General features: G+C 39.7%; 1 protein-coding gene across 1 annotated transcript in view; it reads right to left on the reverse strand.

Moving 5' to 3' along the window:
- Positions 1 to 415: 415 nt before the first annotated feature.
- The window catches only part of IL13RA2 (interleukin 13 receptor subunit alpha 2), a 94,567-nt gene continuing 76,887 nt past the window's right edge, over positions 416 to 18,095 (reverse strand). The window contains exons 6-10 of the mRNA XM_080652364.1: positions 10,058 to 10,242; positions 7,154 to 7,299; positions 5,227 to 5,371; positions 1,306 to 1,418; positions 416 to 559 (exon numbers count right to left, since the gene is read on the reverse strand). Of these exons, the coding sequence (XP_080508490.1) occupies positions 509 to 559; positions 1,306 to 1,418; positions 5,227 to 5,371; positions 7,154 to 7,299; positions 10,058 to 10,242 (640 nt within the window). The 3' untranslated portion in view covers positions 416 to 508. The remainder of the gene's footprint in view (positions 560 to 1,305; positions 1,419 to 5,226; positions 5,372 to 7,153; positions 7,300 to 10,057; positions 10,243 to 18,095) is intronic.

The raw sequence follows: 18,095 nt of genomic DNA on the forward strand, positions 1-18,095 counted from the left end.
ATGGTTCTCACTATGGAGCATACCCTGTGGTTCCTCACCCCCATCTTTCCCTAGGACACAGGCACTCTCTCTCTTTTCTGAGGCACGCCCAAAGTTCATATCTCTCTCCCTCATTCTCCTAAGCACCAAAGGCCCTTCTACTACTCCTGTGATACTCTAAATAAACTTTCTCTTATAATTTGAGTCTTCACTCTGAATTCTTTCTTCTCTTAGCCAGAACTCAAGAACTGAGGTTGCTGAACTGAGGTTAACACCAGGTGCCATATTTCCACTGCTAACATTTAATACATCACTGAATAGAATCTGACCCATCCCTTGACTTCTGTATGTGCAGCACTCTCACCATGTGAATAGAATCTAGAAAATGTACTGCTACTTGAGGTTTTGAGTGCTATAAATACTTAAATAAAACAATGCCTTTATAATCAGATTTATTCAACACTTGTAGAGAAAATTCAGTTCAATAAGACTCATAGTTAACATTTGGCCATAAGACGAAATGACTGAGTCAACAGAGTGTCTCTTGACGAGAAAAAACTTCTTGTTTTTTCTGAAAAATCTGAAATTAAAAGAGAGCTTCATTATCAACAAATAGTCATTAATAACACAAACTATTTGATGTAATAATTCACAGGAATATGCAAAAAAAATCATTCAGCAGAGAAATAAAGAAAGTGAAACCTTTCATACACATTCAGAGCTCTCTTTATCTTTAAAAGACTTGACTTTGAGATATTTTCCTCCAAGCCACAATTCCTCCTGAAATCCCTCCAACCCACAGTGATTCACCTTCTGAAATTCTATTACATTATCTGTACAACTCAAATAGCAATCATCTAACATCAGCTCATAATACAAATTATATTTTTATATGAATTTTATCTCCCTCAACTATAAAATGAGCTCTTAAAGGTTAGGCACCCTGGTTTTGAATTTCTGTGGTCCTTTGCCTATGGTATATTAGTAATATATTTCAGAGTATGTCCATTTTAAGTCACTTTATCCTTTCTTTTCTCCAGTAACTCTTTCCTTGTATTTCCCCTAATCTAAAGGTAAATAGTATATCATGTTCTAAAGCATTATTCTTTTATTTCAGCAAAAGTAAATCCACCCCAAAATGTAGCTTTCTAGGGTTAATTTTTAAATTGTTGTATTTTCTGAAGACATTATCACAATCCATATATCAATTGTACACTCAGAGTATGCAGGCAAAATCATAAAATGCAGGTCCATCAGTCCTAAATGCAGGACATATTTTTGTTATCTACTGTCCCAGAGTGGGCATTATAATGTTATACAACTTACCATTCTCTGTAAAGCTTTTTGCTTATTCATAAGCATACAAGTTATTAACAAAATTAAAAACAAGATAAAAGCAAATGGTATCAAGAAAGTTAAGATTTCTTCCTTCTGGACACCTAGGTGGAAAAATCACATAAAAAGTGGGAAGGGTTAGATGTTTACAGTTATTTTTGAAACAAAATTATTTTATAAATAATCTAGTAAATGGTGAAGAGCTGAGTTTTAACTCAGAAACTGCTGCATCTTTGCCATTGCATAGATACCACAGTTCTGTTGGGTATAGCATTCCTTTCATTTGTGCACTTTTTATATAGAACAACTACCTTACTGGACTGTGACATCTCTTCATTTCACTTGGAAAAATAGCTCCCCAAAGCCCAATTCTTATTTTCTAATATGTTTTGTTTAAAAATTGACCTTGTAAATTTTTCATATGAACAAAATGATAAAACATTAGCCAAGTGATAAGATAAACATATCTTATGTATCTCTTTACTCTTAATAAGTCAAATGTTTATATCATATAATGCTATAGTGAGCAAAAGCTGGTCTTCAATAGAAGTCCAATAATAGACCTAGTCTTTAAAGGTCATGATTTTAAAGTTGTCTCACATTTCAGTGACTAAAGAGATAAAGTTTTTCTCTTTTAGGGATGAACTTTTAATGGTTCTTCTACATAGCAAAAAAAAATGAGCAATAACTAGACAGACTTAAAAAGTAACCCATCTGGTGCAGCTCAGTTGTTGACCATCGACCTATAAACCAGGAGGTCATGGTTTGATTCCCCATCAGGGCTGACATCAGGACCAGCTTCATTGACTAATGTCCAGGTTGTGGACTCAGTCCCCAGTAGGGGGCATGCAGGAGGCAGTTGATCAATGATTCTCTCATCATTGATGTTTCTAACTCTCTCTACCTCTCCCCTCCTCTCTGTAATAAATAAAACATGTTTAAAAACAAACAAAAAAAAAAGACAAAGCCTGTCCTTCAAAACTAGTATCTCTCACTTGTTTTGTAGTACTACTAGAGAGCATCTTGAATCCTAGGCTTTACCTGCACTTAACCCTACCTACTCCCAACCCAACCTTTTTCTTTGTCCTATTCCCTTAGGATCTTATTTTATACTAAGTTAAATTCATATGGTCAGTTCAGTTAAGATTTGCAAGGATATAATCCAGAGAAATGACTAATAGTGTAAGTTTTTGGCATGCAAAAAACAGTGGGAAAGCAGGCTTCTTTCCTGAAGTTACAGTTGCTTTCTCTCTCTATAGAATCAATCCAAGCCCAGCCAACATGGCTAAGTGGTTGAGGTTCAACCTATGAACCAGGAGGTGACAGTTTGACTCCTGGTCAGGGCACATGCCTGGGTTGTGGGTTCCATCCTCAGTAGGGGGCATGCAGGAGGCAGCCAATCAATGATTCTCTCCCATCATCCATGTTTCTATCTCCCTCTTCCTTCCTCTCTGAAATCAATACAAACATGTTTTTGGGGTTTTTTAAAAATAGCCTAAAGCCCTAGCTGGTTTTGCTTAATGGATAGAGCGTCTGCCTGTGGATGGAAAGGTCCCAAGTTCGATTCCGGTCAAGGGCACATGCCTGGCTTGCAAGCTCGATCCCCCCAGTAGGGGGCATGCAGGAGGCAGCCGGTCAATGATTATCTCTCATCATTGTTGTTTCTATCTCTCTCTCCCTCACCCTTCCTCTCTGAAACCAATAAAAAAAAATAGCCTAAAGAACTAAGACCACATGCATATCAAGAAATTGTTGACTCTTAACCCAAAGTTATTAAGAATTTACCAAGAGATACCCATCAGGGAAAAAGAAATCTCAGTCATCAATATCATGGTTAAGACTACATGTGAAATATATAAAAAGATGTATATTTTGAGGATGTGGCTAAAAACTCACCATACCATAAACTATGAATTGACAAATAACAAGATATTTAGGACATGACTTTTTCAATGCCATTCCCATAGAGCCCCAGATTTTTTATAGCAGTGACAAAAAGTAAAAAGTAGAACCAGTAGGTGCTCATTCTGATTTCATATGATCTCTTGGTTAATTGAGTTATCCCTTTCTCTATTTTTTCTCCATGGCCCTCCCTTAGTGATTATGCGATATATTTGGCTTCTTTGTTGCTTATCTCTACTCAACTTGGGAATAAAATATAAATTTCATGAGGACAGGGATTTTTTTTATTGCTATATCTCTCATGCCTGAAAAGTGTGCTTAATAAATATTTGATAAGTGAAAGAGAACAATGATAGCAGTATATTAATAGATATAAATATAAGTAGTCAAAGAGCAATCCTATATAATAAAAGCCTAGGTGGTGTCACATGACATCGTCACACGATGGCTGCATTGATGTCATCACAAGATGGCCACCACAAGATGGTCACCACAAGATGGTCAGCAGGGGAGTGCAGTTGTGCATGAACAGGCCAGCAGGAATGGCAGTTGGGTGTGATCAGGCCAGCAGGGAGGGCAGTTGGGGGTGACCAGGCCTGCAGGGGAAGGCAGTAGGGGGGACAGGCCTGTGGGGGAGGGAAGTTGGGGGTGAGATCAGGCCAGCAGGGAAGGGAAGTTGGGGGCAACCAGGCCGGCAGGGGAGGGCAGTTGGGAGCAACTGGGCCTGCAGTGGAGGGCAGTTGGGGGGGGGGGAATAGGCCTGTAGGGGAGGGCAATTAGGGGCTACCAGGACGGCAGGGGAGGGCAGTTGGGGGCCCTCAGGCCATCAGGGAAGGGCAGTTAGGGGCGAGATCAGGCCAGTAGGGGAGGGCAGTTGGGGGCAAGATCAGGCCGGCAGGGGAGGGCAGTTGGGGGCGAACAGGCTGTCAGGGGAGGGCAGTTGGGGGAAACCAGGCTTGCAGAGGAGGGCAGTTGGGGGCAACCAGATCTGCAGGGGAGGGCAGTTTGGGGGGACAAGGCCTGCAGGGGAGGGCAGTTGGGGGCGACCAGGCCTACAGGTGAGGGAAGTTGGGGGTGATTGGGCCGGCAGGGGAGCAGTTAGGTGTCAATCAGGCTGGCAAGGGAGTGGTTGGGGGAAATCAGGCAACCAGGCAGGCTAGTGGTTAGGAGCCAGCAGTCCCGGATTGTGAGAGTGATGTCTGACTGCTGGATCAGGTCTAAACCGGCAGTCAGACATCCCCCAAGGGATCCCAGATTGGAGAGGGTGCAGGCCGGGAGGGACATCCCCCCCCACACACACACAAATTTCGTGCACCGGGCCTCTAGTTTTAGTATAATGAAACAGCATGAAAGGAGATGAATGATAGATAGAAATTCCAGTATCTGTTTGTATCTATATCTGTATATATATTTTCTGTATATATATTTATATACCTGAAAGAGCAATGTTAGTTAATTTATTACGATATTTTCTCATTCTCAAGGCTTTTTTAGTTTATATTTCTATTTCAATATATATTTTATCATGTCACTTTAAATCAGTGTTGGAAGGGAATAGAATATGTATTTTACTAATGATTTCATATTAATTAGAAAAATATTCATTAGACACAGTACTAGACACTCAAAAACAAGTATATGCTGATGTATCCTTGTTTTAAGATTTCTGTCCTCCTAAAAATTAAAAGCATAGGAATATATTGTTAATATAGGTTTCTCCAAAAAAGAACTAATATGTTCTCTTTACTGACCATCAGAAACACAAGATTGTTGATAATAGAAATATAACAAGGATCTTAATTAAACTAGTTAAATTATTCCTAGTTAAAACTGAATATTAGATTTTCCATTAATCTATGTTCCATTGAAGTGCTTGCTAATTTATCTTCTCTGATTATAGGCTATATGAAAGAGCCTTTTGATTTCTATAATTACAAAATACACTGAAAGAAAATTAATTTTACTAGCAAATTGCTCCAGTTATTTAGTTGTTATTCTTTTATCTCATACCTCTCCAGCATTCTATTTCACTCCATTCACTCCAAATTCCATCATCTGTGCAATAAACATTCATTTTGCTTCTCACTAAAAAGCATACTTCTTGGCTTTCATTTGATGTTCTTGTGACATACATTTCATTTTCAAATGTGGTAGTCTAAAAGCCAAGAAAAAAATAAGATGGCATTATTTGATCTAATTGCAGCTAGACCAATCCCATTTATTTTGTCAATTTCAAAGTGGGTTTTGTTACATGAGATATATGCATCAAATGACTACAAATTTATATACCAAAATCCTAACAGTGATTATCTCCCTGTAAGGTGGGTTCCTTTTTTTTTCCTTCCCTTCCTTATCTATATTTTACATTTTTTCTATAGTAACTAGAGGCCTGGTGCATGAAATTCATGCACTCATGGGTGGGATCCCTCAGCATGGCCTGTGCCCTCTTACATTCCAGGAGCCCTTGGGGGATGTCCGAGTGATAGCGGGGAGCAGGCCTAAGCCATCAGTCAGACACCCTTAACACTGCCGTGGAGGCGAGAGAGGCTCTTGCCACCGCCGCTGTGCTCGCCAGCTGTGAGCCCAGCTTCTGGCTGAGAGGCGCTCCCCCTGTGGGAGCACACTGACCACCAGGGGGCAGCCCCTGTGTTGAGCGTCTGCCCCCTGGTGGTCAGTGTGCATCATAACGACCGGTCATTCCGTAGTTCGGTTGATTTGTATATTACCCCTTTATTATATAGGATAATGGATCACATGCAGTAAAGGGCATGTGTGACAGGACAAAATTTCTAGGTAGCTTTGGTGTTTATAACACCCAGTATTTGGATTGGTGTCAAATTTCCCAGATTCCATGAACTGGAAAATGCTACATACACAGAATTAGAAAAAGACAGCCATCATGTGAATGTTGTTTCTATGGAAACTATAAAATTCATACACATGAAACTCCTCCCCCCCACTTTATTCTTACTTTAGTTAACTGCTATAAGACCTGTGTAGCAGTGCTCAGGGCTTGGCATGAAACTACCCTTGCAGACATGAGAACACAAAGCTGGATGATCTCAAAGGAAAAAAAAATTACTGAAGCAATTACTTTAATTTTACATTTCAAAGAGCTGAAAAGTGTTTCTCATCGAAAATAACAGCTTTGCTTTTATTGTAACTTTTTCTCTGGTTAAAGTGGACTGGGAATAAGATCTGGATTTTAGTGCTAGCTGTGTAATTTGACTGTAAATCAATTTACACAGCTAGCACTTCCTTGGGATTTGTAAATCAATTCAACTCCATTTTTCTCATGTTTATTAAATAAATTGATCAGAACTAATGCCTCACCTAATCTCCACCATCCTCTAAATTGGAAACCAATGAATAAAATTAACATATAACAATGTGAGGCTAAAGGCATCATCACCACATTGTTGATGCTGGAGGGTAATCGGTCTTGCAAACATCGCCTACTTCCCCAGTTAGCCTCTCTTTCTTGCTACAAGCAATTTTCAGGAAGCACAACAAAACTCTAATTTTGACCTTATGGCTACTCCTCAAAAAGAGGTATTTATGTTTTCTTTCTTTCCTTCCTTCCTTCCTTCCTTCCTTCCTTCCTTCCTTCCTTCCTTCCTTTCTTTCTTCCTGAGATCTCTTCATAATCCATCTTTTTCATGTACTTGGCAACTTTAATTTATTGACACATTATTGAAAATAAGTGACTGGATTATATCTAAGATCCTATGTAGCTTTGAAATTGGTATGATTGATTATACTTTCAGACAGCAAAAGTCTCTTTTGTCCACTAGATGATTTGAATTTTTGGAAATTAAAATAACATAAACATCACATTCTATTCATTGTGTGACTATCAATTGATTGGTTTTCATGTTTGCTATTTTATTTAAAAGGCTAGATTTATGATTTTCCCAAATAAATATAATGTTCATACCACCCAAGTAGTATCATCTTCCATGAACTTAATTTCATAAATGAAACAATTTGCTGGAATGGGTCCTTTAGGTATGTTCCATTCCAGGTTAATATCCTCTGAGTTCTTCACAATAATATTAAGATAGTCTGGTGGCAAAGGTTTAACTGAAAAGCAAAAGGAAACCAGTTTAACATAGAGGTTACTGAAGTTTAGTAGTAGCACTTATTAAAGCAAAGGAAACCGGTTATTGAGGGGAGCTCTCCCTGTCCCCACCTGTTGCCGGGGGTATGTGGGTTTCTTGCAATGTCACAAGAAAAACAATTTCCTGAGACTCACATGGTAGAATGAGTGGAATTTATTTGTGTGGAATTAAATCCCTGAGTTTCCAAGGTCCCATTTCCCTCCATCCTGCCAAGGAAAAGGTCCAGCTGTGCCTTTAGCAGGGCTAGAATTAAAGCCATTGCTCAGAGTTTCCATTCCATATTTGCACAGTCTAACCCAGCATCAGGCTGGGTTAGTTTGTGTTCTGAACTGCAGTCTATCAATCCATTGCATATGGGGTCTGCAAGGCGACATGGCTATGGAAGGAACATGGGTAGGAGCAAAGCCAGAGGAGCAAGAGAGACAAGGCTGCCAAGACCATCAAGAGCCAAGAGCCAATAACAAAGAGCCAAGAGCATGAACTCCTTTGTCTTGGGATTATGTATCTCCAAATTTTTGTGGGCTTGCTCTAGTCATTGATCTCTGTTCCCAGGTTTGACTGGCATCAAGTACCTTACATCATCCCAACTCATTGAGCATATGCCCATTCCCCCTCTCCCCCCCTGCCCCAGTGATCTGCAGGGAATGGACCAGTGGTTCCCTGGTGAGTGTAAAGTTACAGCTTCCTGGTGAAGCTGCCAAGATGGCCATGCTTATAACGTATGGCTTCCTTTTGTTCCTTCCTATTATTAACTAGAGGCCCAGTGCACGAAATTCGTGCACGGGTAGGGTCCCTAGCAGCTGCCAGCTGCCGGCGGGGGCCTCCCTTCCCTGGCTGCCAGCTGCTGGTCTGGGCCTTCCTTCGTTCCGCACCGCCCCCTGGTGGTCAGTGCACGTCATAGTGAGCAATCAAACTCCCAGTCAGTTGAACTCCCGAGGGGACACTTTGCATATTAGGCTTTTATATATATATATATAGATAACTAGCTAATTACAATGGTATCAAACCTAGTAACCTAAGCCTTCAGGATAAATCAGGTGGCTCAAGACCATTCTCTATAATGTGAATGAAAATCAAAGTTGCTTGCCAACCAAGTTTGGGCTATTAATAAATCTTGGTTATTTTGGAAAGTAATTTTTGATGAGTCACATATTGACAAACATTAAAGCCCAAGAGAAAAGTTAGAAGATCCTAATCATTACAGGCATTTTTTTTTTTTCATTTTGTAGTGAAGGGACATAGAATACATTGCTCAAAAATGTGCCACTTCAACATGTGGATTGTTCTGAGCTTAAGACAATCAAGGTCCAAAAGACTCAGGAATAGTTTTATTTATTTTACTTTTTTAAACCTCCCCTTAACTGATTAAGAGAATTTAAATAGACGGCCTGGTCCAGGATGAGAGCTATCACCAGAGATAACTACAAAGAGTATGGGCCAGGTGTGGTGAGCTGGGGGAAGCTGGCAGGGATTATTTGTTCTAAATCCTTTCTGTGTCCCACTGTCTCTGTATGGTATTGCAAACATTTATTTACCAAACCTTTACTCTTCCCATCTTCCTGTGAATTGTTTTCCTTCCCTGTGAAGCCCCAGACCCTTAGCCCCTTCTCCTTAGCTCAAGATAGCATATAAGCCTCAATTGCCTTATTATCTTTGGGCCTTTCATATCTATGTGAGGCTCTCATACATATGTAATTAAATTTGTTTTTTTCCCCTGTAAATCTGTCTTATATCAATTTAATTATTAGACCAGTTAAAGAACCTAGAATGGTAGAGGAAAAAATTTTATCCCCTACAGCAGTGGTTGGCAAACTGCGGCTCGCGAGCCACATGGGGCTTGCGAGCCGTGGTTTTCCACTCTGTTGACTAATGAGTTTGCCGACCACTGGGATAGGGGCTTTAATCACAAGGAACAACAACAGCCTGTAATTATTGGAATCGAGAGTCTAGGTCAGTGGTCAGCAAACTCATCAGTCAACAGAGCGGCAAACCGCGGCTCACAAGCTGCATGTGGCTCGCGAGCCGCAGTTTGCCGACCACTGCCCTACAGTACCATTAGAAACAACTACTACAATCATAGAAACAACACAACCATAGCTAATTTATTTAGAGCTTATGATGTCTCAGGCACTGAACCAGGGATGTTATATCATAAATTCATTCATATTTCACAATAAATCTATGAGGTAGCCCTTTATTATCCTCATTTTACTGATGAGGAAATTAAATAGATGTTAAAAGTATCTTGCCCAAGGCCATATAGCTAAAAAGTGGTAAATCCAAGATTCAGACCACAGTGTGGCTGATTCTAGAACCTGTCATTGTTGTAACTGTTAGAGATAAGAACCCAGACTCAGAAAATATCCAAATATATGCTTATTGAGACCTGGAACTAATTAATTCCATAATTACTCCATCACTAACACTAGACAATAATACTGTATAGCAGACCAACCCTTTGAAGCTGGGTAGTAGATTGTGAGTTCTAAATGAAAATGACACTTTACCCATCATTCAATTACTTATCTTCCATACTTTTATATTTAATAAGAGTTTCCTTGATTGCTTCATTGGCCCTCATTTTTCTGGCTTTGAATTTTAGTAGGTATCTATCTCTATCAACTCTATCTCTATATCTCTCTCTATGTCTATCTCTTCTCTTCCAAGTGGTTGTAAATGGATTAAGCTAGAAACATTTTGAAGTTGTTTGTTTACATCACCTATATTTTGAAGCTGAAAAATGAAATAGCTGGGTCTGATAAGCTGGGATTTTGATGATCCATTAACACAGATGTAGAAATCTTTATAGTCTGGTTCCTCCAAATAGGGAAACCTGCATCCAATATTTTTTCCATTATCCTCAATGTAATCAGAACACTGTAATGCATGGTCCAAGCCCTCATACCTGTAAAGGGAAGTTTTGTAAGAATTGTTTTACTGATATCTTCTGATATTGTGGTGCCCAATTTTCAATTATCTTGAGTTACTAAGCGAATTAAAAATCACTTAATAACATGCAATGTTTATTGAGTACCAACTATGTACCAGATCCTATGATAAATGCTAAGGATTCCACAGTAAGGAAAGCAGACATAGCCCATGATTTCATGGAGCTTACAATCTGATGAGAACCTTCACAAAATGTCAAAGATAACGCAAGTTTATGTTGACTCACCAACAGGATTTGTGAATCAAAGAGTAAGATTTCTATTAAGAAAACCAGAAATTTATATAATTCTGGATTATACTGCCTTTTTTATTATTATAGTTGGTTTATAATATTATCTTAGTTTCAGATATACAACATAGATTCAACATTTGTATACCTTACAAAGTGATAATCACAATAAGTCTAGTAACCATCTGTCACCATGAAAAGTTATTACAATTATTGACTATATTCCCTGTATGGTACACTACATTTCTGTGGCTTATTTATTTTATAGCTGGAAGTTTATACCTCTTTTTCCCCCTCACTTTTTTCACCATTTTCAAGCCTCTTCTCCTCTGGCAACCTTTATGCACTGTTGGTGAAATTGTAAATTGGTGTAGACAATATGGAAAACATTATGGAGGTTCCTCAAAAAAATTAAAACTAGAACTACCATATGACCCACCAATTTGCACTTCTGGATACTTATACAAAGAAAATAAAACACTAATTTGAAAAGATATCTGTACCCTATGTTCACTGAAGCATTATTTACAATAGACAATCTTTGGAAGCAACCTAGGTGTCTATCAATAGATGAATGGATAAAGATGTGATATATATAAACATTACTCAGCAATAAAAAGGGATGAAATTTTGTGATTTGCAGCAAAACTTATGCTAAATGATACTTCCTCTTTTATATTGTACTGGAGAACTTACATTTGAAGAAAGCAGATTTACAAAATATTGTTATCTATACTAATAAAAGGGTAAGATGCTAATTAGGACGTTCTTCCAGACAAAGCCATGGTGGTGGGGCTGAGGCAGAGGCAGTTAGGGGGATCAGGCTGGCAGGGCAGAGCAGTTAGGGGGATCAGGCCGGCAGGGGAGAGCAGTTAGGAGGATCAGGCTGGCAGGGGAGAGCAGTTAGGGCAATCAGGCATGCAGGCAGAGGTGGTTAGGGGCGATCAGGCAGGTATACAGAGGCGGTTAGGGGTGATCAGGCAGGCAGGGGAGCAGTTAGGGGCATCAGGCAGGCAGGCAGAGTGGTTAGGGGTGATCAGGCTGGCAGGCAGGCAAGCGGTTGGGAGCCAGCAGTCCTGGATTGCAAGAGGCATGTCTGACTGCCAGTTTAGGGCCGATCCGGCAGAGATCGTACCTAAACAGACAGTTGGACATCCCCCAAGGGGTCCCAGATTGGAGAGGGTTCAAGCCAGGCTAAGGGACATCCCCCCCCCCCCCCCCCCGTGCACAAATTTCATGCACCGGGCCTCTAGTTTTTAATAAAATAAATGAAAATTCTCTGAGGATATAATACTCATCAAGAGATAAACCTCCAGAAGGCAGTGAGGGAGAAGGAATAATGGCGGCGGAATAGACAGACGTGTTCCGAGCCTTGTCCCGGAGCAGAAAGAAAGAACAGCTGAGGGTCACACAAGGAGTGTTTGTTGGCTGGTTGGGAGACAGCTGAATTCCAGAAGGAGGTGGGGGACTGCTAAACGGGGTTCCCCTGACCTGGCAGCACCAACTGAGGCTGGGTCCCCTCCCGGAGCTGCGGGGTTGGACGCGGAGTCTGTGCCACCTTGATCCGGAAAGTGGAGCTTATCGGAAGCCTGAGAATCCACAACTGCGGCACCCAAGGAACAGCTGCGAGCCCCAGAACAACGCTCCCCAACTGGCGCAAACACACGGGTTCAGAGGAGCTCTACACTCCACCACGGAAAGGTCAGATTTCGCCTGGGATAAGGTGAGGTCTCTGGTCCCGGAGGGAGAGAGGAACGCGCGTTTTGCGGGAGCTGGAGGACCAGGGAAGTCTGTGCCTAGAAAAATCCGTGGCTGTAGGGGCTGGCGTGATCTGTGATTGTGGAAAGGGGTCCTCAGAGCTGCTAAGAGAAGGGCACTCTAAAAAGCAACCCATTTTGATCTGAAGTGCAGGGACACCCTAAGAATTTCAGGCAGTCCAGACTTACGCGCAGCCCCTGCGTTCCCTGGGTGCCTGGGCTTATGCGCAGTCCCGGAGTTCGCACAACTGGGCTTTTTCCTCTTGAAATTCTTGCTTCTGATTACTAAGCCCAATACATAGGATCACCGAGTTGGGGACACCCTGGGAGACTGCAGGGGAAAGTTGTTTTTCTGGAACCTGGGGATCGGAGCAGGGAGTGACCATCGGAGAGTCAGCTCTGAGGGAGCCCACTCCCACAAACCAGTAGCGAGTGCCACAGGGAAAGAAGGCTCTAACACTGCCTAGAGAGGCCATAGATAGACCCGGAAGTCAATCCAGAAACACTGCCACCCAGGGGCTGAATCACAAATTGACTCTTGTGTAATCAAAAATAAAGGAATACGAGAAATTAAGACACACCGCCTGCTTAAAATCAGGACTGGCTTACAACACCGAAGAGCAGTGGAACGCAGGGAACTGCAATACTGTCTGGACTGAGAAACAGGCGTGCCAAACAGAAAAACAGAGGAAGTGAATGACCTTCACTACTTCACATTTTATTTTTACCTTTTATTTTTTTATTTATTTTATTTTTTTTAATTTTTTTTATTTTCATTTTTTGCATCTTTTAATCAAGAAAATTTTTTTTCTTTTTTCATCACTTGATTTTACCTTTTTAATTATTACATTTTTATTTTCAATCTGTATTATTACTACTGCTATTTTATCTTTTTTTTTTTTTTTAAGTGTCATTTTATTTTCTCTTCATTTTATTTTGGGATTAGGGTTCTACATTCTATTTTTATCTTTCCTTTAGCATCGTTTTACTCTATCTCAACTCTACCTTTAGGCCATCACTCTCTTCCTAACCTCCCCCTTTTCAGTGTCCTGTTTATCTTACCCTTTTACTGCTTTAGATTTTCCCTATTCTTTCTGTTTACCCCTTGTTAAAATTTCACCCTACTTACATATCTAATCTCCAATCACCTGCTCCAAGTCCACATACACCTCTCCCTTCACTGTCTGAGCTATCCATAAACTTGTCCTTCTCTCTGTCCTTTTGTTGTTGTTTGCTTGAATGTAGATTATACCAAATTTTTATGCTTTTTTGTGAGATTGTTTTGCTTATTCTTCTTTTGTTTATTTTTTGTTTGTTTTGTGCTTCAGCTTTCCCTTGCCTCACTCCATATTAGCTGGTGTTGTAGTTTGTATTGATCCCAGGCACTTGTTGCTGGCATTTGCTGGGATTAGTGATTGTTCTATTGGAGTTTTATCCCCAATATATATAGTCTGTTCCCCTTTCTCTCTTAGTCACTTTCTTGTCTCTCTTACTTTTTTTTTTCTCTTTACTTTCCCTTTTCCCAATTTCATTTTCACACTCCTTTTTTCATTCTTTCGTTCTTTCTTTCTTTTTTCCTCTTCTTCTTTCTCTCGTATCACCTAATTTGCCTTTCTCTGGTGGTCACCTTTATTGGAGGTTATTAATATCGTGAATACATTCCTGTTCAGTGCCTTGTGAGTTGTACCCGGTAGTGATGTATTTTGTGCCTTTAAATCAACCCAGGAGAGAGAGAACTACATAACCAGACACCCAGAGAAGAGAGACCATGGGGAGACAAAGAAGCAGCCTGCATATGAAAGAAAAGCAGGCATCACCAGAAAAGGAAGTAAACGAAATGGAGGCAAGCAACCTTCCAGAGAAAGAATTCAGAGAAATGGTCATAAGGTGGCTGAAAAGAATGGAAGACAAATTCGACAATATGAGCAAAAACCAAGAGGAAATGAAGAAGAACCAAGAAGAAATGAAAAATGACATCGCTGGTGTAAAGAACTCAATAGAAAGCATCAAGAGTAGACTAGAAGAAGCAGAGGACCGCATCAGTGAGCTAGAAGACAAGATGGAAAAAAGTACCCAAGTAGAGCAACTTCTAGAAAAAAAAAAATTAAAAGGCAGGAGGAGAGTCTAAGGGAACTTTGGGACAACACGAAACAAAACAGCATCTGCATAATAGGGGTTCCAGAAGGAAAGGAAGCTGAGCAAGGAATAGAAAACCTCTTTGAAGAAATAATGACAGAAAATTTCCCTGATATAGGGAAGAAAAAACCCACACAAATTCAAGAAGCTCACAGAGTCCCAAGCAAAATGAACCCCAAAAGACCGACGCCAAGGCACATTATAATTAAATTGGCAAACACCAACGACAAAGTAAGAATCTTAAAAGCAGCAAGAGAGAGACAGAAAGTTACATACAAAGGAACCCCCATCAGACTAGCAACTGCTTTCTCAAAAGAAACTCATCAGGCCAGAAGGGAATGGAATGAAATATACAAAGTCATGCAAAGGAAGGGTCTGAATCCAAGAATACTGTACCCAGCAAGGCTGTCAATCAAAATTGAAGGTGAAATCAAGAGCTTCACAGACAAAAAAGGACTACGGGAATTTATTACCACCAAACCAGCAATGCAAGAAATGCTAAAGGGTCTGCTGTAAAAAAAAAAAAAAAAGAAAGAAAGAAAGAAAGAAACAGGAAGCAAAGAAGTAACACAGGGGTAAAGAATAGGAATGGCAACAAATAAGTACCTATCAATAATAACTTTAAATGTAAATGGATTAAATGCCCCAATCAAAAGACATAGGGTAACGGATTGGATAAGAAAACACGACCCATATATTTGCTGTCTACAAGAAACCCACCTCAGAAAAAAAGACGCACACAGACTGAGGGTGAAGGGATGGAAAAAGGTTTTCCAGGCAAATGGAACTGAAAAAAAAGCTGGGGTAGCAATACTTATCTCTGACAAATTAGATCTCAAACTGAAGGACATAACAAGAGATAAGGAAGGCCATTTCATAATACTAAAGGGAGCAATCCAACAAGAAGAAATAACTCTGGTAAACATATATGCACGAAATACAGGAGCACACAAATACATAAAAAAACTCCTGGGGGATATCAAGGGAGAGATTGACAGCAATACAATCATAGTAGGAGACTTTAATACCCCACTATCATCATTGGACAAATCCTCTAAACAAAAAATCAGCAAAGAAACATCAATCCTAAATGACTCACTAGACCAGATGGAATTAATTGACATCTTCAGAACATTTCACCCCAAAGCCACAGAATATACATTCTTCTCAAGTGCACATGGGTCATTTTCAAAGATAGACCATATGTTGGGACATAGGCAAAGTCTCTTCAAATTCAAGAAGATAGAAATCATATCAAGCATCTTCTCAGACCACAGTGGCATAAAACTTGAAATCAACTACAATAAAAACAACCCAAAGAAATCAAACACATGGAGACTTAACAGCATGCTATTAAACCATGACTGGGTTACCAGAGAGATCAAAGAAGAAATAAAAAACATCATGGCAACAAATGACAATGAAAAAACTACAATCCAAAATCTATGGGACACAGCAAAAGCAGTCTTGAGAGGGAAGTTCATAGCTCTACAAGCCTACTGCAAAAAACAAGAAACAGGGGTAATAAATTACCTAACCCAACAACTCAAAGAGTTAGAAAAAGAGCAACAAGAAAAGCCCAGTGTAAGCAGAAGGAAGGAAATAATAAAGATCAGAGCACAGACAAACGACATAGAGACCAAAGAAACAATACAAAAGATCAACAAAACCAAGAGCTGGTTCTTTGAAAGGATAAACAAGATTGATGAACCTCTAGCCAGGCTCACCAAGAAGGAAAGAGAGAGGACCCAAATAAACAAGATCAGAAATGAAAGAGGTGAAATAACAACAGATCCTGCCGAAATACAAAGGATTGTTAAAAAATACTACGAACAACTCTATTCCAACAAACTGGACAACCTGGATGAAATGGACATATTCCTAGAAAACTCAATCAGGAAGAATCTAAACAGCTCAACATGCCAGTAACTATGGAAGAAATTGAAGCAGTCATCAAAGAGCTTCTGGCAAACAAAAGCCCGGGGCCAGACGGCTTCACAGGAGAGTTCTACCAAACATTCAAGGAAGAACTAAAACCTATCCTCCTCAGACTATTCCAAAAAATTCAAGAGGAAGGAACACTTCCAAGCTCCTTCTATGAAGCCAGCATCACCCTAATACCAAAACCAGATAAAGACAACACAATGAAGGAGAATTACAGGCCAATATCCCTCATGAATGTAGATGCCAAAATCCTCAATAAAATTCTAGCAAATAGGATCCAGCAGTACATCAGAAAGATCATACACCATGACCAAGTAGGGTTTATCCCAGGAATGCAAGGATGGTTCAATATCCGCAAATCAATAAATGTGATACATCACATAAACAAATTGAGAGATAAAAATCACATAGTCATATCAATTGATGCAGAAAAAGCATTTGACAAAATCCAACACACTTTCTTGATAAAAACTCTCAACAAGGTTGGAATAGAAGGATCATACCTCAACATAATAAAAGCTATATATGATAAACCCACAGCTAACATCATACTCAATGGGCAAAAACTAAAACCATTTCCCCTAAGAACAGGAACAAGACAGGGATGCCCACTCTCACCACTCCTGTTTGACATAGTACTGGAAGTATTAGCCACTGCAATTAGACAAGAAGAAGAAATAAAAAGCATCCAAATTGGAAAAGAAGAAGTAAAGCTGTCCTTATTTGCAGATGACATGATATGGTACATAAAAAACCCGAAAGACTCCATCAAAAAACTAACCAACTTAATAAATGAATTCGGCAATGTAGCAGGATACAAAATTAACACCAAGAAATCTATGGCATTTCTATACACCAACAGTGAACTTACAGAAAGAGAGACTAAAAAAGCAATCCCATTTTCCATCGCACCAAAAAAATTAAGATACTTAGGAATAAACCTAACCAAGGAGGTAAAAGACCTATATGTAGAAAACTACAGGACACTGAAAAAAGAGATAGAGGAAGATGTAAACAGATGGAAGAACATACCATGTTCATGGATTGGTAGAATCAACATCATTAAAATGTCCATACTACCCAAAGCAATCTATAGATTCAATGCACTCCCCATTAAAATACCAATGGCGTATTTCACAGACCTAGAAAGAACTCTCCAAAAATTCATCTGGAATAAAAAAAGACCCCGAATAGCCACAGCAATCCTGAGAAAGGAGAATAAAGTAGGAGGGGTCTCAATACCAGATTTCAAGCTGTATTACAAAGCCACTGTCATCAAAACAGCCTGGTACTGGCACAAGAACAGACATATAGATCAATGGAACAGAATAGAGAATCCAGATATCGACCCAAACCAATATGCGCATTTAATATTTGACAAAGGAGGCATGAACATACAATGGAGTCAAGACAGTCTCTTTAATAAATGGAGTTGGGAAAATTGGACAGATACATGCAAAAAAATGAAACTAGATCACCAACTTACACCGTACACAAAAATAAACTCAAAATGGGTACAGGACTTAAATATAAGACGGGAAACCATAAAAATACTAGAGGAATCCACAGGCAGCAAAATCTCAGACATATGCCGAAAGAACTTCTTCACTGATACTGCCCCTAGGGCAATGGAAGCCAAAGAGAAAATAAACAAATGGGACTACATCAAAATAAAAAGCTTTTTCACAGCAAAAGAAACCATCAACAAAACAACAAGAAACCCCACTGTATGGGAGAACATAT

The sequence above is a fragment of the Plecotus auritus genome (genome assembly GCF_963455305.1).
Source record: "Plecotus auritus genome assembly, chromosome: X".
Taxonomy (NCBI): Eukaryota; Metazoa; Chordata; class Mammalia; order Chiroptera; family Vespertilionidae; genus Plecotus; species Plecotus auritus.